At 40.7% G+C, this 22,066-nt stretch overlaps 1 protein-coding gene across 3 annotated transcripts in view; it reads left to right on the forward strand.

The window, feature by feature from the left end:
* Nucleotides 1-22,066, forward strand: part of AOAH (acyloxyacyl hydrolase) — a 174,814-nt gene that overhangs the window by 87,266 nt on the left and 65,482 nt on the right. For all 3 annotated transcript variants that reach the window (XM_058724586.1, XM_058724585.1, XM_058724587.1), the window contains exon 13: nt 11,652-11,743. In XM_058724586.1, coding sequence (XP_058580569.1) covers nt 11,652-11,743 — 92 coding nt within the window. The remainder of the gene's footprint in view (nt 1-11,651; nt 11,744-22,066) is intronic.

Consider the following 22,066-nt stretch of genomic DNA (forward strand, 5'->3'; position numbering starts at 1 on the left):
TTTACCACTTTGCTTTGCTCTCCCTCAAGTTCCTCAACCATAAACTGGGTCTCAGGAAACTGACTCATCATAGGAAAAACATTTAGAGTCTTGAATCAGTTGGGATGTGGAAAGAGGAAAACCCTGGCATTTAGAAATAATTTTGGATGACTGGAATTGATTGCTACACTCCAGTCATTCATTAGTTCATTCAGCTAATTCCCTCCATGCCATTCCCTGGGATAAAAAGAATGGAGATCACCCAGCCTAGCCCTTGCCAAATGCCTGGCTTCTGAGTGATTTCCTAGGGATTTCCTATTCAAGGCAATGGCTTACAGATTGGTCAGATTGGCTAAGCCATAATTCCTAGAAGAAAACCAAGGGGAGCATTCTGAAAGAGAAGGTCCAAAGATTCCAGGGAGAGAAATTGAGGACAGCAACACTGAGCCAATAATTTAAAGACTGACTGATAAAGACCCCGAGCAAAAATAGATCAATAAGGAGCAAAAAGTTCATGTTTGCATGTTGGTAACATATTTGAGAGCCAGAAAGAATAGCAGGTGGGTCAGCCCTTCTTAAAAGACTAGTAATTAATCAAGCAGGGTATAGGTTCAGCTGCTATAACAAAGAATCACCAAATTAAGTGACTTAAGATGAAAATGTGGTCTCCTTTCATATAATAATCCAGAGGGAAGCAGTCCAGGGCTGGCAGGATAATTCGGCCAACCTCAACACGCAGCTTCCACCTCTGGGTTCACGGTGGCTGCTCCTGCTTTGTTCACCTCCCTCCTGTAGGAAGGAAAAAGGACCAAGTGAGGACACACACATCCTCTGGAAGTATTTGGCACAGAGGTGGCATGTGTTACTCTCTCACACACCTCATTGTCCAGAACTCAGTCACATGCTCACACTAGGCTGTAACCGAGGCTGGGAAGTACAGCCATGTGCCCAGCTAACACTGTAGGAGTTCTATTGTTAAAGGCACAGAAAATAGATAAGGGTGAACAACTCAGGCCATAGACGTGAAAAGCCGGCTCTAACCTCAAGGAGCTTAAAGTCTAGTTGGAAAGATAGGTAAACTCACAATTATAATAATTACATTAAGCAAATATTACCATATGTTTACCAAATGCCAGGCATTGTACTTAGTATTATCTCATTTAATACTGAAATGAGGGACCCCTGGGCAGCTTAGTCAGATAAGTGTCTGACTTTTGATTTCAGCTCAGGTTATGATTCCAGGGTTGTGGGATCAAGCCCTACATCAGCATGGAGGCTGCTTAAGATTCTCTCTCTCTCTCTCTCTCTCTTGCCCCCCACCACCCCACTCCCATGCTGGCACTCTGTCTCTCTCTCTCTAAAAAAAAAAAAAAAAGCACTGAAATGACCCCATTATTATGTGTTTTATAGATGAAGAAATGAAGACTTAGGATAACTAACTTACCCAAGATAATGCAGTTAAACATGGAGCCCAGACACAAACTGAATACATTGGAGCCTAGAGCAGAAGTCAGCAAACTATAACCCTTGAACCTAATGTGGTCCCTCCCATTTTTTGGTAAATAATGTTTCAGTGAAACACAGCATGCACATTCATTTACATATTGTCAGTGGCTGCTTTTCCACTACAATGGCAGAACTGAGTAGTCACAACAGAGACCAAAGCCCCTTTATACTAAAAAGTTGGCCTACTCCACCCTAGTGCTGGCATGTTAGGTGTAATTAGCTAAGCATGCACAGGGTGTGATGAGAGTGAGAAGAGCACCTCACAAAGGAAGGAGGGTCAAAGAAGTCAGGATTTAGCTAATGCTTGACCAATAAGTAGCAATTTATAAGTAAAGACCGCAGAGTAGGAAGAAGAGCTTGTGACAGGCCTGAAGGTCTGAGTGGCCCACAGGTAGTTGAGTGGGATGTGAGAAGAAGTTGGGGCAGTGGGTGGTGCCATGTGGAGGATGACTTTGAATAGCTACTGTAGCCCAAAGAGCAGTGTTTCCCAAACCAGGCCAGTCACTGCAGCCATTTAGGGCACTTATTAAAAATAAATTCTAAGACCCCACCACAAATCTACCCAAACAGGATCCATATCTTAACAAAGCTCCCCAACAAGATTCTAGAATAGACTGCTGAAGATGGTATGGGGAGTGTGAGAAGGCAGGGACCCTGGCCAGAGGCTGTGGCAGTAACCCAGGACCATCACATGTGCAAGTTGGAAGGATAGAATCAGCGAGGTTTTGTGATAGCTTCTTGGTATAAGGTGGAAGAGGGGAGAGGAAGAAAATGAGATCATTTTTGATGAGCTAGATAGTGGGGAGTGACAGCCCAGTTCTGGCCTGGTCATCAGGTGCCCCCGTGATGGATTCCCCTGTAGCTTGGCTGTGGACTTTGGGCTTCTAGAGTCTAATGTTTGATGTTACCTCTCAAAAAATGAAAACTACCCCACCCCAGACAAACAGCAGCTTGAATGCTTCAAAAAAATGACCAAACCTTTACAAATGAAGGTATCTGAAGAGTGAAATTTTATATGTGTGCCTTGTTGCCTGTTCCTGGCCCTTAGAATAGTTATTTTTTCTGTTTGTGAAAAAATGTGTTCCACTGGCTCCATGAAAGAAAAGGTTGTGATTTTTTTTCTGCATAGCAGCAGGACACTTTAAACTCTTGTTTTCTCAGTTTTATGAATTTGAATACAGTTCTTCAACCACTCTAGAAATAATGATGGAAGGACTTGAATTTTGTGGAAGAAATCCAACTGCACAATGCATTTTCATTTGGTATGGGGCGATTAGATAAATGCATCCCTCAACTCATTCATCGAATAAATAAATGATGGGGTTAGACCTTAAATAATAAATAAAAGAAAAGGGGAATGAAAGAGACTAAGAGGAGCTGACAAGGTGAAAAAATAGATTAATAAAAAGAGCTATATTCTGGCAAAATGATGAAAGATTGTTGCTTGCCATTCTGTCCTCTTTATGTCTACTGGTCACATTTTGCTAGAAATCTTTATTTGACTTTCTTCACTGCCCCATAAGGCTTTGGACTGGCATAGGGTCAAAGATGAAATGCTATACGTTTTTTACCTGAAAACTACTTATTTAGCTCTTGCTAAAGTTTAAATGTGCCTTCAATAGGTATCATCCCAGGAGCTGAGCAGTTGTTACTGGTCATAACAATAGATAGAGCAATAGAGAACTGGCATATATGCTCCTTGGGTTTGTTACAGGCAGAGTTTGTTGGTCTTCCTTGTATGTAATAGGATGGATTCAGCTGTGGAATTTTGTATATGGTATTGCCAGTGCTTAAACTCTTTCCCCTGCCCCTTTTTGTCTGGCTCCCTCTCAGTAACCTCACAGGATTCACATGGGATGACATTTCTTACAAGATTCCTTTTCAAACCCCCACATATGAGACAGGTGTCCTTTCTATCACTCTGGACTTCCCTATCACTACCACTAAGAGCTAACTTTCATTGAACACTTATAATTCTAAATGGATTGTCTTTTCAGACCACCCGATGAGATAGGTGCTGTTATTAGACCATCATATAGACAAAGAAACTGAGATACAGAAGAGGTAAAGGAAGTCTTCAAGGTACCCAGCTGGGAAATGTTTATTTTCTAGACTGTGAGCTCCACAAAGGAGGAACTTACTACTGCTTGGTACAGTGGTAAACAGAGTGCCTAGCACAGGATGGCATTTGATGTGTTTCTCTCTCTGTCTCCCTGTCTCTCTCTCTCTCTCTCTCTCTCTCTCTCTCTCTCTGTATGTTTAATGAATTATAGGGCCACCAGGACATCAATAGGAGACTCATTTCACTGTGTACAGGATTCTAAGGTTTATGAATCAAACTCAGAGTTTAATTACATTCTTGAAATTGTCTATATCAAAGTATTAGCTTATGTGAATGATGCTGCCTGACTGAGTAAAGTCTGAGATTGAGAGGCAGAAACCAGAGGAAATATACTTCCCCTGCTCTCCCAGACCTTCATCTGCCAGCTGCACTGGAAGATAAACCTCCAGATTGGTAGTGGTTCTCTGAGTCTGCCTTTCCCCAGCAGATGTGAGGACAGAACAGACCCTGGGAATATGTGAGTGGGGTGTGTATGTATGTGTCTGTGTAGGCTCACATATCATTTTAGTATATATCCCAAAAATATTCATTCTGTACTCTTCATAAGGTATGCTTGGCTTCCACATAAGAGAAACAGAGAGGAAAAGATAGCAGCCACTCCTGGATTATCTGTAGATTTCTGAACCTTTTACCCAAAGTAGTATCTGAGAGACCAGCTTCTCAGTAGACACCCAGGAAGCCTCATTTTCAACAACTAGCCAATCCAGCTTAGCCAAGTTTGTGATTCCATGAGATTTGGCAGCTTAGGGGGAAAGCAAGGACCAGATACAAGGGGTTACTGAAAGCTGAGGTTCTTCTGGCCTGCTCCAAGCCTCTCCCTTCCTAATCCCACCAGAACCTGTGTTCAAATCTGAGCCCCACTACGTACCAGCTCTGTGACCTTGGCAAGTCACCCAAACTCCCTCTGAGTTCTGTTTGCCACAGTTTTCCTGAGTCCCACGTGGCCCAGTTTCTGCACAGAAAATACAGAGTCCTCTGTGGCCCGGGACCAGTGACAAGAGGTGCCACCACAAAATGGGCTTTTTCTAGTATCTCCTAGTAGGTTGAGGTGTGCTCATTTAATTTACTGCTGTTCATCTGAGGCTTGGATGCTTGTTCCTTTTCTAAAAGGTAGTATCCAGTATCTGAGACATGGTAGTTGCTCAGTGTTTGCGGAAGGGACCGAGGAAGGAAGGAAGAAGACTAGCCCCTGCCTCACAGAGTTGTTTGATGAAGTTACACAGTGTGTACAAGTTTCCCGTCTCAGTGCCTGGCACATAGGGGGAATTCATTATTAGTCCTTTCTCTCCTCTGGCCTAAAACGCAGTTACCTGGGAAATGTAGCACATTCAAGCATCATGAAGGAATATACATTCATTTATAGGATTTATTCACATATCAAAGCCTAAAGGAAAGGGACCAGAGCAAGAAAGTTTGTGCGAGGGACAAGGAGGGCCCTTGAAGTTTCATGACTTGGTATATCTATAAGGAAATGCACTAAGGTAGTGGCGGGAGATAGGAGGGGGGAGGGTGGATGATGAGACTGAGTCCCAGGCAGTGGCCTGAGAAGGCAGGAGGTCATAGAGCAGGCCTGTGAGATTGAAAGGTGTAGAAATACAACAGATGAACATAGGGGAAGAGAAGGAAAAATAAGAAAAACCAAGAGGGAAGCAAACTGTAAGAGACTTAAATACAGAGAACAAACTGGGAGTTGATGGAGGGGAGGTGGAGGGGGATGGGCATTTAGGAGGGCACTTGTTGAATGAGCACTGGATGTCATCTGTGAGAGATGCATTACTGGGGTCTACTCCTGAAGCCAAGATGACACTGTATGTTAATTAACTTGAATTTAAATAAGTAAATTTAAAATTTTTTCAAAGGAGGGGGAAAAAGGCACAAAGCAGGAGCACAGCCTCATCTAGGCCACCTGCAAGACAGGTGAAATAGTGGCCGACCAAGAGGGCTGGGAGGCTCGTGGTCCCAAAACTAAACAGCGATCTCTGATTCCTAGGCCTTGAGATTCTTGTTCCATTATCAAAAGACCAACCTAAGAGCTATTTTCCTCTTTGAGTAAAACAACAAAACCTGTCTGCTTTGAGAGTTTAGTTCCTGATAAATAAATTTTTAAAAACTTATTTAACTGATGATATTTTTCATATCTTTTTCCAACAGAAGTTAGCTACAGATTCCTCCAAGTGACTTTGTATTATTTGAAAATAAACAACTTAGATCTAACCCAGTTAACAGTACTACAGAAGGGAATACACTGTACAATTTGTCCATGGCACTGTCGGACAGAGAGGGCTCAAATGGAAACAGTGAAATAAAGGCTCCAAGAATATTCCCTTTATCATTGGAAGATTGGCAGAACCAAATGAACTTCTGGTTGATGCCATTATTCTCCGTCACTTCATATGGTTTTAAGAAACCCAAATATAAGTTGCTTATTGAAGTTAGGGCTTAAAATATTCCCAAATCCAAAGTTTTATATTTACTGAATACGCATTAAAAATGAGAACCAGTGGGCTTTCTCAATTCATGGAAATACACACACACACACACACACACACAGTAATGTTAAAATATTACACAAAAATGGTATGTACATGTCAATTATGACATAAAACATTGTGTATCATTGAGAAAATCTGAAGCAATGAGGCAGTTGACTTATCACTCATTGAGTTTCTGATGCTCTTTACAAATTTGGGAAATTTTTCTTGGTAAACATTGTCTTTCTACATATGTACATTTAAGGTACATTTAAGACAAGTTTTCTGAGAACATAAATGCTCAAGAGGAATAAGCAGGAGTTGATGAGGGAGATCCTAATTTGCATCTTTCCTGCCTTAAATGCCTGAAATATCTTGGGTACAATGTTGCGTGAATAAGGCTTTTAGTGTTTAATGTGATATGACTTAAACATTCTCTTTTTGCTAGGGTCTATAAAACCTTTGCTATTAATGGCCATTACTTCTCATTTTTATCTACCAAATTTACTAAGGAAGAAAAAGTATGTTGGGGCTTCTATTTGTCTGCTCAAATGTTTTCTATTATCTGCAATAAAATTCATTCCTCTTAAACCTGGGACAATCCACTTGGAGGGGACACTACATAATCCACCCAAACATGATTCTTTACACAGTGTGGGGCTTCTACTTGTCAAGCTGCTCCCCTCACTGTCCTTTGACCCTCCCAACATTCCTGTTAAAGAGAGTAATATTCTACAGCCATCGGAGATACCAAAACTGACACAAAGGTAAAGCCCCTGGTTTTGCACAGCCAAGAATGGTAAAACTTCACCATAACACCATAAATGAAGTCTGAAACATTTAACCAGGAAAGCACAAATGCGTGTTATTTCAAGGTTAATTGAGTGACCAGGATAAACCTATGCAGCTGACCTTCCTGGGCTTTCCAGGACTTCGGCTGTGAGATACAAAGCCACCCTGGTCCCCGCTGTGATTCAGCATCAGCTGCCATCTGCTCCAGCTTAAATCCTGGTAGGGATGATTCCAGGACTGGTTGGGGCTTTTTTCAAGAGCAGCAAGAAGTCCAGGATTCTCCCAGATATTTGAGATCTGAAGGGATTGATCCAGAGAGACTGAATTGAGAGACCCCACTACCCAAAACAAGGCTGCCAGCCATTTTCTCCTCTGTCCTAACTCTCTCTCAACATCTGCTCCCCCCCCCCAACTGGGAAGATAAACACTTTATCACCCACCCCTGACTGAGAATGGGGCTGGATAGACTATGGAACCCATTTCCAATGTGTCATATCCAAACCGTGGAGTTTCACTGTCTTTGTAGAGCCAGACACAGAAGTAGAGCTTCTGCATTTTTAGAGTAAAGCCTTTCCCTACTTGGCTGGCACGCTTCAGAACTGACATCCCCTCCGTTACTGCTCCAGGCTGCAGAGAGCATCAGGCACACCTCCCTGCCAGCAGGGTTCCTGTCTAACTCCTATGAAAGAGAGAGCAGGCCCATCCCAAATCAGAAGCCTAGTTCTGTGCCCAGTTCCCCAAATCTGGGGTTGTCATGATGCAGAGGACTGAGAAAAAGGAGAGAGAGAGAGAGAGAGAGGTATCGGGGAGTGTTGTATTGTTCCTTTAACTCTCAATATGCTCTATAGGCTACTGACTCACTTAACACAGCTCACGTATTCTGTCTACATATCACAAGCCACCTGCTTATTCACTATCTCTGCCTAACAAATCTTATGAGTTTCATCCATTCTGTTTACTTTTCTTGTCTTCTCTGGATGAATTGAATATTCTCAAATCCTACAGCAAACACACATTGTAAACAGCAAGACCTAGGGAAAAAATAAGATTAAAAAAAAACAGAGAAGACATTTGAGTTATAGTGGCAGGAGGAACAGAAACCAAAACAGAGAGTATCTGACTCACAATAATGGTGGAGTTTTGAGCAGAAAGTGGCGGGTGCCTCCTGCTAAGGGGTGACAAAGTGCCAGTCACTGGAACTGCATGGTGCTTCAAGATTCATCAGGAGCCTCTTTTCCATCGCCTGTTTCTGCTCCTTAGATAGAGATAAACCATAATTGACACATTATTGTTATTTTCTTAATACATAATTATTATAATTATTAATGATAATACATTATTTTGTTGCTAACCAGAAGAGTTAATCCCAAGAAGCCATCCTTTCCGGTCACCTCTCTTCCACTTCCTGCCCCCACTGTGCTGAAAATCACCCTTGGGATAAGAATAAGGATGGGGTCCTTGGGATTGACATGTGGAAGGAGAAAGCTCACAGAGCCAAGGAAAACAGGGCAAGGCACAACAGGACAACTGCTATGTGTGAATTATTTGTTTGTTACATGACGTATTTTGAGAAGTAAATGAACACAGTAGAAGGTTTGTATCTTGGACCTCTGAATAAGAATGATAAGAACTGCAAGCAAATTGTCCAGTTCAGACCATGCCATAGTTTCCTTGGACCACTGCAACAAAGTATCACACACTGAATGGCTTTAAAAAAAAATTGTTCACACAGTTCTGGAGGCTGAAAATCTGAGATCAAGATGTCAGCAGGATGTTTCCTTCTGACAGATCTGAGAAAGAATCTGTTCCATGCCTCTCTTCTAGCTTCCAGTGATCACTGGCGATCCTTGGTGCTCCTTGACTTGTTCTTTGACTCCAGTTTCTGCCTCCATCATTACATGGTCTTGCCCCTGTGTCTCTGTGTCTCTTCTTCTTCTTCTTGTGAAGAGACCAGTCATAGTGCATTAGGGACACATCCTATTTCAGTAGTTTTGCAAGATGAAAAAGTGTTTCATCTTAACTAATTGCATCTGCAATGGCCCCCTATTACAAATAAGGTCACATTCTGAAATGTTGAGGGTTAGGCCTTTCACATGCTTCTTTGGAGGACACAATTCAACCCATTACAGTCCACAGTTGAGAAATAAATTTTATTTTATTTTGAGTACTCATTCTCTATATGATGGTAAGAACCATCACACCCTGACACTAGGAAAACTACTTGAGTTTTGAAGTTTTCCAAGTTTAAAGAATGATGGTAGATTCATAACCATTGGCAACCCTATTCTGAACACATATATAATGTTCATCTATAGATAGCTTTAGGTATAGATATAGATATAGATAGATATAGGCATAGATACAGATATGATATAGATGTCGATAGGTAGCTCACAAGGTGTTAACAGTGGTTACCTCACAATGATTATCTCTTAAGGGGAAGTGATGAGAGACTTTCTATATTGTAAATTATTATATATTTGAGTTCTATAACAAGTATACTTTGTAATCAGAAAAAATAATAATGATACATTTTCAAGTGGTTAATGAGAGAGAAGTGTGGCTTTTCCTTCCCTCATAGCCTCCACATTTAGGTTCTCTTTAGGAGACAGGATAAGGATCATCATAAGCAAGGAAGCCAGCAGGGGAAGGGCCATATGCAATTTGAAAACTTGTATTCTGTGCCACAATTGCTTTGATAGGATTTGCCTTTAGACATTATCCTTAGTTTATTTTTCATTTTAAAATAAACATTAAAGGAGGACCCAAGGTTTTCATGTTTATCCAAAGGAGGCATAGGTTTTCAATGTTGAGAAGCTCAAGGGCACATGGAGGAGAAGACACTATGTACCTGAGATAAACTGCTTCCTGCAGCCAGGCATTGAGGCTTCCTGTCAGCCAGGGCAAAAAGGAAGCATTGGATTTCAGAGTGTGTATCCAAACTGAGATCCCCTGGTAAAATACAGGACACCCAGTTAAATTTGAACTTCAGATGCATAACAAACAACTTTTTAAGTATAAACATGTTCCAAACATTGCACAGGACACACTTATGCCGAAAATTATTCTTTGTTTACCTGAAATTCAATCTTTTTGTACTCATTTTTTTAAATTGTGATAAAATACTTGCAACGTAAAATTTATAATCTTACCCACCTTTAAGTGTACAGTTCATTAGTGTTAAGTATATCACGTTGCTGTGCAACCAATCTCCAACACTTTTTCATCTTGCAAAACTACAACTCTGTACCCATTAAATGGCAGCTCCTCATTCTACATCCACTCCCAGCCCCTGACACCTTTCTACTTTCTGTATCTATGAATTTGACAGCTCTAAATACCTTCTATAAGTGGAATTATACAGTATTTATCTTTTTATGAAACTGGTTTATTTCACTTAGCATAATGTCCTTAAGTTTCACCCATGTTTTAGCATGGGTCAGAAATCTCCTTCTTCTTGAAGACTGACTAATATTCCATTGTATATAGACACCACATTTTGGGGGTTTTTTGTGGGGTTTTTTTGTTTGTTTTAATTTTTTTAATGTTTATTTATTATTAAGAGACAGAGCGTGAACAGGGGAGGGGCAGAGAGAGAGGGAGACACAGAATCTGAAGCAGGCTCCAGGCTCTGAGTTGTCAGCACAGAGCCTGACGCGGGGCTCAAACTCACAAACCACAGGGTCGTGACCTGAGCTGAAGTCGGACGCTTAACCGACTGAGCCACTCAGGCACCCGGTTTTGTTTTTAAGACGATTTTTGAGACAGAGAGACAGAGCAGGGGAATGGCAGAAAGAGAGAGGGGACAACACAGAATCTGAAGCAGGCTCCAGGCTCTGAGCTTTCAGCACAGAGCCCTACATGGGTCCCAGAATCCATGAACCGTGAGATCATGAATTGAATTGAAGTCAGATGCTTAACCAACAGCACCCCATACATTTTGTGTATTGAAACTCAAATTTAACTGGGCATCCTCTATTTTTATTTGCTAAATTTGGCAACCCTATTCTGAAAACATCAGTCTAGATAAGCTTTTTCTAGAAATTAGACCAGAGTAGAGGTTTATCCCAGAGGGCATTTATAAAAGGAATAATAAGGAGACATAGCTGGCAATGTTTTTTCTCTATGATTTTGCACAAGCCATAGAAACATGGTTCAAATGAATCCTGGTTTTGTCAACACTCTGTGTCAGGAGTTCTTGAACCCGAGACTGTGTAAGAGATACAGGGGGTATGTGAACCCCTTGAAATCATAGGCCATGTTGGATATATGTGCATCTTTGTGAGGAAAGAAACCAAAATTAGATTCTCAAAGGTGCCTGAGACTCCCAAGGAGGTCAGGAGACACTATCTTATTGACTGAGGACATGGCTTTGAACTCAGGGAAGGCATTCTTGCTGGGGGCTTGGGTATTATTATTGTTTGGGCAGTTGATTTCCTGAATATCTAAAATAAATATGGAGAAAATCTCAGCAAATTTAAGAGTGGAAAGTTTACCCATCTACTGAAGCATCCCTTTCAAATGAGGGATGAGTATAAGCTGCCACACATTTCACATCTTTCACAGAAGCTGAATGGAAGCCAGTTCATGAGTGATGCTGATCTTTGTGAAGTCCCTGATGATAGAGTGGCATACGCTTTATATACCAAAGCCTCTTAAAGGAATAGATTAAGAAAAAGAGAGTGAGAAAGACAGAGAACGCCGCCTAGGCAATGGATAATGTTACTACCTGTAAAAAACAAATGACCATTTTTATAATCACCACTTTATGTTTTCTTTAGAAATCCTTCATCAATTTACCAACAGCTCTTACCAATGAGCTCAACTGGCCCCAAATCTCTGGTGCTACTGGGTTTATGGACTCCATTAGTGGGTATGTATGTTTGAGTACCTTTAAACATTTCAATGTATCTGTGTAAGGAAAGAACAAGAGACGGGGCTTGCTCCCAAGATGTTGAAACGAGAATTATTAGGAATTGCTTCTAGAACATGAGTAACATACAAGAAACCTACCACTGACATAGAGTCCACTATGCAGGGGGATGTAATGCAAATTGAATTTTATCAGTGTTCACAAGGAGGGAATATTCTCATTGCAGGGGCTGTAGAGTTGACCTCTAATGGATAAGACATAAACACATCACTGACTTTTTCTCATTCAAGGGACAAGAAAGTTTACTTGATTATTTACTCTCAGAAATTAGTATCCATAAAGGTAATGGCTAAAATTAATAGGCAAGTCTCAAGGTCCTGGAATCACCCTGGCTTCAATGCTCTGGATTTGAAGGTAGAGACAATGTATGGCAAATCTGAGTGACACACAAACCCAATTTGCTATGTGTGATTAGGTGTTGACTCAGAGCCTGGGGGCAGCCATTCATAGGTTAGCACCCCATTTTTTTATTTAATGGAGGACATTATATATCATAAATAAATTATTCGATCATTACCTTATTGTCTTCACTCATTCATCTAAAAATACTTACTAAATACTTACTACCTAATCAGGAATATATGCTACAGATGTTTCAAAGGTAAATGGGGTTTGACCTATCTCTGCAACCAATTAAAATCAAATAGGGCAGATTAGACAAATGTACAAATAATGATAATACAAGAAAGATGTGCCACAAGACAACTCTCAACACAGAGCTACAGATTCATTGAAGAAATAATTCATAGAATTAGTCAATAGCCTCTTCCTTTTGGGGTGTCAGGCCAGGGGCCCAAACCCTAAAGGATTTACAAGATTGGTGTAATGAAAGAGGTAGAGAAAAAACAGGAAATGATAACCAATCTTCAGGAAAGGGCATTGACAATAATGTAGAAATCATCTGTGAATATAGGGAAAGCAAAGGGGATGCATTTTCAAGTTTAGGTGTAGGTTTTCAAGTTTAATCACATGAAAAATGAGGTTAGTGTAATAATGTTAACAGTATCAGTGATAGGGACAGCAAGAAGTAACCTTCATGAGACATTCACTGTATGCAAATCACTACCCTGAGTGTTATGTAGAGATTTTTCTCATTTCATCTCTTTGTGAGGGAGCTGGCATTAATTTCTGCATTTCACAGTTGAGGAATCTAAGGGTTACATAGACAGGTTAAGAAACTTGACCAGGGACCCACATTAATGTGAAATGGTGGGATCTGTCATCATGGAACACTATACCAGGGAGTAATTTGGTGAGCAGGGGTCCTCCTGGTCCCCAATGCCCAAACTGTATGATTTTTTTTTTCATTCTACCTGCAGAAATGTTGCTCTCTGTAGTCTTTGTCACTTTGAGAGAATAGCGATGGGATGGAGAAATGACTAAGAATCAAAGAAGCCCTCTCCGTGGGGAGACATGGCATGCATTGTTTCAAAGGTCAATCAGGGGGCGCCTGGGTGGCGCAGTCGGTTGAGCATCCGACTTCAGCCAGGTCACGATCTCACGGTCCGTGAGTTTGAGCCCCGCGTCAGGCTCTGGGCTGATGGCTCAGAGCCTGGAGCCTGTTTCCGATTCTGTGTCTCCCTCTCTCTCTGCCCCTCCCCCGTTCATGCTCTGTCTCTCTCTGTCCCAAAAATAAATTAAAAAAAAAAAAAAAAGTCAATCAGGGGCTCCCTTTCTATGGGCCCCATATTCCCGGTGGTCTGGGGCCCCCTGAGCACCAGGCTTAGCCTCTCTTTCTTCAGCTGCACTTGCTATTGTTTTTGTCACCTGGAACACATCCAGAGATAGCCAAGCTGAAGCAGCTTTCTGGAAAAAAGACTCTTACCTATCTCCCCACTGTCAACACTGAAAGTGAGAAAACAAAATTTAACTGGCCTCCACCAATCCAGTACAAAAACACCTGGAGATTTCTCTAAATTAAAGCTTTTATGACAACAACAAAGGAATACATTATGAATGAGAAATGGATATAGTTTATTACACTTTTAATGGAAGTTTAACTTTATGTTGAACCCTATAAAATTCAGCCACCTTTTGACCTAAAGCTTCACAAGGTTGCCATTGAGGAAATGCCAGTCTGATGTTTAAAACAATTGCCAATGGGGCGCCTGGGTGGCTCAGTAGGTTGAGCGACCGACTTCGGCTCAGGTCATGATCTCATGGTTTGTGTGTTCGAGCCCCCGTGTCAGACTCTGTGCTGACAGCTCAGAGCCTGGAGCCTGCTTCGGATTCTGTGTCTCCCTCTCTCTCTGCCCCTCCCCCACCCATGCTCTGTCTCTCTCTGTCTCCGAAATAAACATTTAAAAAAATAAAATAAAAAATAAAACAATTGCCAAGTAGTTTAAATCTTCCTTGGAGTCATCCAAAGAGTGAAAGAAGAATCCACTCAGCAGGGCCCAGTTGAAGGGAAAACTGGTTTCCTTATCTCTTCCACTTATAGCTCACACTCACCAACAGTTGCCCCACATCTCCTACATCTAATTTTCCCAAAAACTCTGCCCCAAAATAGCTCCTGCTCCCAAGCAGGCTGTTCAGTTGTTTTTAGATTTTAGTGAGGGGGTGACAGGGGGAGCCAATGTCCTTCTGTGTCTCTTCTGTCCTCAGACTAGGGGTTTGCTCCCTTCTCAGTGTGAAATCCCACTAGCCCTCCCGTCCCATGGCTGCATCCACCACCATCCTATCAGAGCCCAGCAGCAGACAGATGTCCATAGGAGAAAGGCAGTGGGGAGAAAGGGAGAGGAGAGTTGCCAGTCTTTAGCCACTCATGGTTTATAATCCTTATAAGGGCTGTGCAGAGACATTCTAACACCATCTCACAAAGGAGGTGACTGGCTAGGTGTGCGTTAGGTGAAAGTCATCCCTATCCTAAGCTAGTTGGTGCTGACTTAGCACCTTCTTGTATCAGGCTCTGTGTTGCCATTTACAAAACTTCCATCTGGTTCTGCAACTTACTCATCACTGACTCCAGGTACTGTCCTTATCTGTTGTGTTTCTAAGGATGTGCGCAGCACAGCTGGCATGCTGTAGGGTCACATACCCTGCAAGGGCTTTTCTCTCTATGTGTTTGTGGGGCCCCAGGCTATCTAGTCATTTCTCTCCAAGAGCTCTTTCTGCCACCTGTTTGTGTGTACTATGCCTGTGTTCTTTGCCACCCAGCTGGAATGGGGGAAATATATTCAGTTCCTTTTGACAGAAAAGGAAATTCTCTGAAATCTGAGTTGCAGCAGATTCCGCCAGTAAACAGACACATAGCAGCATGATAGTCATGTGTGTGTCACCATTCAAGACATCCCTCCCAGCAGTAGGTCCTGTTAAACCATTTCTATAATCTCATGCAAATTATATACTGCAGATAATCTAGGCTGGGCCAATCCCCTTCTTAAAATAACAAAGATTTATAAAGCGTGTAAAAAATATTAGAGAGATTAGAAGATTAGATTAGAGATTAGAAGATCCTCTTCTGCTGGAATCAGGGGAATGAAAAGAATATTGACCCAGAAAGCAACATGTATGAATGACATGGGCAGTTTCCACGGGCATTTTGAGCATGTCCTTCTGAGTCCAAATGCTTATCAAAATGGGATAGAATTTATGGATTTCTCTCTTCAACTGGATCTGTAGATAGTGCTTCTTATTATCTGTGATCAGCATCATGCTTTGGGTATTAACAATGTTCTTTAGAAAATGTACCTTTGAAAGCAAAGGATGCATGGTGCCTGGGTAGCTCAGTCAGCTGGGCATTAGACTCTTGGTTTTGGCTCAGATGATGATCTCACAGTTTCGTGAGTTCTAACCCCACATCTGGCTCTGCATTGGCTCTCTATCATCTCTCTCTGCCCCTCCCCTGTTTGTGCTCTCTGTCTCTCTCAAAATAAATAAATAAACTTGAAAGAAAGAAAGAAAGAAAGAAAGAAAGAAAGAAAGAAAGAAAGAAAGAAAGAAAGAAAGAAAGAAAGAAAGAAAGAAAAAAGAAAGAAGAAAGAAAGAGAAAGAAAGAAAGCAAAAAGATATTGCTTGGGAGAGAAAATGGTTACCTTCCTTTTCTTTTTCCAACATACCCTCCTCCCTCAAAATTTAATATTTTTATGAGGTAAATGTAACTAATTGAAATTACATGCATGCATTAAAAGACAAATACAACCCCTTACTTTCACAAATCTTTACATCCTTTAGTTGATTCGACATTAACAAAAATCTGTTCTCTTGACTCTTAGGCTCGAGAAAATTCAAAAAGCAATATCGTTTAAAACCATGTGTTTTATTTTGTTTTCCCAATGTGATTCTGAAAGTAATTGAGTGGTTCAAAGACAAAAAAAAAAACCGAAAACAAAACAAAACAAAAACCGACCCTATGAGGTTGGTAGCATGGGAGCTGGGAGCCCAATAGCCAACATTAGAGAAGGGAACTATAATTGTAAGTGAGAAGAAATGGGTATTTTTTTAATTAAAAATAGTACTTCATGTTCAGATCATGTTCAAAAGCAATTAATGTAAGAGAAAAATCCTATTTAAGTTAAAGAACACAAGGCCAGTAACACATATGGAAGTATGGGAAATAATACCAAAATTCAGGAAGGAAGGACTTCCAGTTAAAGCAATATCTAAAACTCGAGAGCCCTGTGAGTTGGTGTGGTAGAGTAGGAGGAAGACCACCTTTACAGGTATAAGGGTTCTGGTTCTGCATGGCCTTCAGTGGAATATACAGCAGTCCTGGACCTCATTTATATGTTGAAGTTGAGTTGCACCTAGCAATCTCTGAAATTCTCCCCAGTATTAAAGTTTAGTGGATTTAGGGCAACGTGTTATTGAAGTCCACATCCTACCCTCCTGATGCTCCTTGGTTTAGAAGCATTGGAGGAAGCTGTTGAGAAAATATGCTCCTGCTTCTCCCCACCAAATATGCTTTTCTCCACCCCTTAACTGACTGTGCCTTCAGATAAGACTTGGCTAATTTTATGGGTCAGAGTCTGAAATTTTCTAGGAACCATGTTTCTCTAGGGCCAGGGTTGTTGTGCCATAAAGTTTGAGCATCTGCATCATAAGCCCTGCACTGTGTGGTGCTGGCTACTTGACCAGCTACTGGTTTAAGTAGCACTCCATAATTGATTGTCCTTTATGGGTACTATTTCCTCTAAGCAAAAGTCAGACAGAGACCTGGTAACTCCAAACCCTTAACAAACATAAGCACCTGAACCTAACCACATCTAACGTGAGCATTTATGGTGCCCAAAACCCCTTCTGAAAGTTGGTCCAGGAGATGGTCCGGTCAGTGGAGTTCTGCAGGCCAGGGGTAAATGGTAGAGAAGTCCTTCAAAGCTGGAGAGCAGAGGGAGGAAAAACAGGGCAGTAATCAGAGCTTTAAAAATAAAAGGTGAAGTTAGCCATTAAAAATCATGAAAGCCAAAAGAACCAAAAGCAATTACCGAAGTTACCATATCAAGCTGGAAAGAGAAGAGTGAGATCAGTAGGTCAACATAAGTGGGTGCCAACTACATGGAATTTTGTAGAACAAATGTTGCTCCCTCTGCCACTGGCTTAGATTTGCTATTTGGGGCCAGAAACATAGTACACGCTTAGAAAGAAATAGACAAAGCTACTGTGAAAAGAGGCACAGTAATGCTATTCAAGGACATTTAAACACACATCTTTGATGAGCAGTGTCCTAGAATCTGAGTGTTAAAGGTTATCTATTCTCTCCAACCCAATAGACGTTATATGAGAGAACAATTTTGAAAAGCAGTGTATAATTCCAAACCAAGTCACTTGGGGTGTTAAAAACAGAAAATTGGAGAGAAGGGATTTGCAGCTAAGATTTGCTAACCTAATTTCATGTTTTAAAAAAATACATGTAAGTACTAAACACTAGTGGACTTAATAACCTTATTAAATCCATTATTCAAAAATTACATGTGATGTAAGTGCAAATCATTAGTCATCTTATAATTATACTTTGCAAAACAAATAATTAGCCAGAGAGGTGGTCATTTGAAGTTAGGTGAGGCTGATTGGAGTGAAATACAGTCTACATCAGAGATTCTCCAGGTGTGGTCTGTGGACTGCTGGGAGGTGGGTCTCTCAGGCCTTTTCGAGGGATCCACAAGGTAAAAATTACTTTCACAACAGTACCAAAACAGTATTTGCCTTTTGCACTGTGTAGCCATTGGTACTGATGGCACAAAAACATGGTGGGTGAAATTGTTGACATCTGAGCATGAATAAAGGCAGTGGCGCCAAACTATGTTTATAGTCACTGTGATCTTCACCTCTACACAACCCTCGTTTTAAAAAATAGCCCGGGGGGGGAGGGCAGCTTCCCCTGAAAAGTTCACCTATTGAGCAGAAGAATTATTAATTTTTTTAAAGTATGTCCATGATTTTTTAATAATTTCATCAGATGAAATGGGAGGTATGCATAAAGCACTTGTACTGCATAAGAAAAAATGATTTTCTTAAGAAAAAGCACTTTTGTGAGGGAGTTGAGAGCTGAATTAGTCAGTTTTTCATGGAACACTGGTTTTATTTAAAAGATCTAGAAAATAAATTATAGTTATTCAGATTGGATATGTGGCAGATAGTGTATCTGAAATGAAGGAGCTTCAAGGAAAACAACCGACAGTATTGACCGTTAATCATAAAATTTCAGCTTTCAAAGAAAATTCTGAGTTTTTTTTTATTTTTTTTTATTTTTTAATATATGAAATTTACTGTCAAATTGGTTTCCATACAACACCCAGTGCTCATCCCAAAAGGTGCCCTCCTCAATACCCATCACCCACTCTGCCATCCCTCCCACCCCCCATCAGCCCTCAGTTTGTTCTCAGTTTTTAACAGTCTCTTATGCTTTGGCTCTCTCCCACTCTAACCTCTTTTTTTTTTTTCCTTCCCCTCCCCCATGGGTTTCTGTTACGTTTCTCAGGATCCACATAAGAGTGAAACCATATGGTATCTGTCTTCCTCTGTATGGCTTATTTGACTTAGCATCACACTCTCCAGTTCCATCCACGTTGCTACAAAAGGCCATATTTCATTCTTTCTCATTGCCACATAGTACTCCATTGTGTATATAAACCACAATTTCTTTATCCATTCATCAGTTGATGGACATTTAGGCTCTTTCCATAATTTGGCTATTGTTGAGAGTGCTGCTATAAACATTGGGGTACAAGTGCCCCTATGCATCAGTACTCCTGTATCCCTTGGGTAAATTCCTAGCAGTACTATTGCTGGGTCATAGGGTAGGTCTATTTTTAATTTTCTGAGGAACCTCCACACTGCTTTCCAGAGCGGCTGCACCACTTTGCATTCCCACCAACAGTGCAAGAGGGTTCCCGTTTCTCCACATCCTCTCCAGCATCTATAGTCTCCTGATTTGTTTATTTTGGCCACTCTGACTGGCGTGAGGTGATATCTGAGTGTGGTTTTGATTTGTATTTCCCTGATGAGGAGCGACGTTGAACATCTTTTCATGTGCCTGTTGGCCATCCGGATGTCTTCTTTAGAGAAGTGTCTATTCATGTTTTCTGCCCATTTCTTCACTGGGTTATTTGTTTTTCGGGTGTGGAGTTTGGTGAGCTCTTTATAGATTTTGGATACTAGCCCTTTGTCCGATATGTCATTTGCAAATATCTTTTCCCATTCCGTTGGTTACCTTTTAGTTTTGTTGGTTGTTTCCTTTGCGTGCAGAAGCTTTTTATCTTCATAAGGTCCCAGTAGTTCATTTTTGCCTTTAATTCCCTTGCCTTTGGGGAGGAGTCAAGTAAGAAATTTCTGCGACTGAGTTCAGAGAGGTCTTTTCCTGCTTTCTCCTCTAGGGTTTTGATGGTCTCCTGTCTCACATTCAGGTCCTTCATCCATTTTGAGTTTATTTCTGTGAATGGTGTGAGAAAGTGGTCTAGTTTCAATCTTCTGCATGTTGCTGTCCAGTTCTCCCAGCATCATTTGTTAAAGAGACTGTCTTTTTTCCATTGGATGTTCTTTCCTGCTTTGTCAAAGATTAGTTGGCCATACGTTTGTGGGTCTAGTTCCGGGGTTTCTATTCTATTCCATTGGTCTATGTGTCTGTTTTTATGCCAATACCATGCTGTCTTGATGATGACAGCTTTGTAGTAGAGGCTAAAGTCTGGGATTGTGATGCCTCCTGCTTTGGTCTTCTTCGAAATTACTTTGGCTATTCGGGGCCTTTTGTGGTTCCATATGAATTTTAGGATTGCTTGTTCTAGTTTCGAGAAGAATGCTGGTGCAATTTTGATTGGGATTGCATTGAATGTGTAGATAGCTTTGGGTAGTATTGACATTTTGACAATATTTATTCTTCCAATCCATGAGCAGGGAATGTCTTTCCATTTCTTTAAATCTTCAATTACCTTCATAAGCTTTCTATAGTTTTCAGCATACAGATCTGTTACATCTTTGGTTAGATTTATTCCTAGGTATTTTATGCTTCTTGGTGCAATTGTGAATGGGATCAGTTTCTTTATTTGTCTTTCTGTTGCTTCATTGTTAGTGTATAAGAATGCAACTGATTTCTGTACATTGATTTTGTATCCTGCGACTGTGCTGAATTCATGTATCAGTTCTAGCAGACTTTTGGTGGAGTCTATTGGATTTTCCATGTATAATATCATGTCATCTGCAAAAAGCAAAAGCTTGACTTCATCTTTGCCAATTTTGATGCCCTTGATTTCCTTTTGTTGTCTGCTGATGCTAGAACTTCCAACACTATATTAAACAACAGCGGTGAGAGTGGGCATCCCTGTCGTGTTCCTGATCTCAGGGAGAAAGCTCTCAGTTTTTCCCCGGTGAGGATGATGTTAGCTGTGGGCTTTTCATAAATGGCTTTTATGATTTTTAAGTATGTTCCTTCTATCCTGACTTTCTCAAGGGTTTTTATTAAGAAAGGGTGCTGGATTTTGTCAAAGGCCTTTTCTACATCGATTGACAGGATCATATGGTTCTTTTTTTTTTTTATTAATGTGATGTATCATGTTGATTGATTTGTGAATGTTGAACCAGCCCTGCATCCCAGGAATGAATCCCACTTGATCATGGTGAATAATTCTTTTTATATGCTGTTGAATTCGATTTGCTAGTATCTTATTGAGAATTTTTGCATCCATATTCATCAGGGATGTTGGCCTGTAGTTCTCTTTTTTTTACTGGGTCTCTGGTTTAGGAACCAAAGTAACACTGGCTTCATAGAATGAGTCTGGAAGTTTTCCTTCCCTTTCTATTTCTTGGAATAGCTTGAGAAGGATAGGTATTATCTCTGCTTTAAACGTCTGGTAGAACTCCCCTGGGAAGCCATCTGGTCCTGGACTCTTATTTGTTGGGAGATTTTTGATAACCGATTCAATTTCTTCGCTGGTTATGGGTCTGTTCAAGCTTTCTATTTCCTCCTGATTGAGTTTTGGAAGAGTGTGGGTGTTTAGGAATTTGTCCATTTCTTCCAGGTTGTCCAATTTGTTGGCATACAATTTTTCATAGTATTCCCTGATAATTGTTTGTATCTCTGAGGGATTGGTTGTAATAATTCCATTTTCATTCATGATTTTATCTGTTTGGGTCATCTCCCTTTTCTTTTTGAGAAGCCTGGCTAGAGGTTTGTCAATTTTGTTTATTTTTTCAAAAAACCAACTCTTGGTTTCGTTGATCTGCTCTACCGTTTTTTTAGATTCTATATTGTTTATTTCGTCTCTGATCTTTATTATTTCTCTTCTTCTGCTGGGTTTAGGCTGCCTTTGCTGTTCTGCTTCTATTTCCTTTAGGTGTGCTGTTCGATTTTGTATTTGGGATTTTTCTTGTTTCTTGAGATAGGCCTGGATTGCAATGTATTTTCCTCTCAGGACTGCCTTTGCTGCGTCCCAAAGCGTTTGGATTGTTGTATTTTCATTTTCGTTTGTTTCCATATATTTTTTAATTTCTTCTCTAATTGCCTGGTTGACCCACTCATTCGTTAGTAGGGTGTTCTTTAACCTCCATGCTTTTGGAGGTTTTCCAGACTTTTTCCTGTGGTTGATTTCAAGCTTCATAGCATTGTGGTCTGAAAGTATGCATGGTAAAATTTCAATTCTTGTAAACTTATGAAGGGCTGTTTTGTGACCCAGTATATGATCTATCTTGGAGAATGTTCCATGTGCACTCGAGAAGAAAGTATATTCTGTTGCTTTGGGATGCAGAGTTCTAAATATAGCTGTCAAGTCCATCTGATCCAATGTATCATTCAGGGCCCTTGTTTCTTTATTGACTGTGTGTCTAGATGATCTA

This window comes from Neofelis nebulosa, chromosome 4 (assembly GCF_028018385.1).
Source record: "Neofelis nebulosa isolate mNeoNeb1 chromosome 4, mNeoNeb1.pri, whole genome shotgun sequence".
Lineage (NCBI taxonomy): Eukaryota > Metazoa > Chordata > Mammalia > Carnivora > Felidae > Neofelis > Neofelis nebulosa.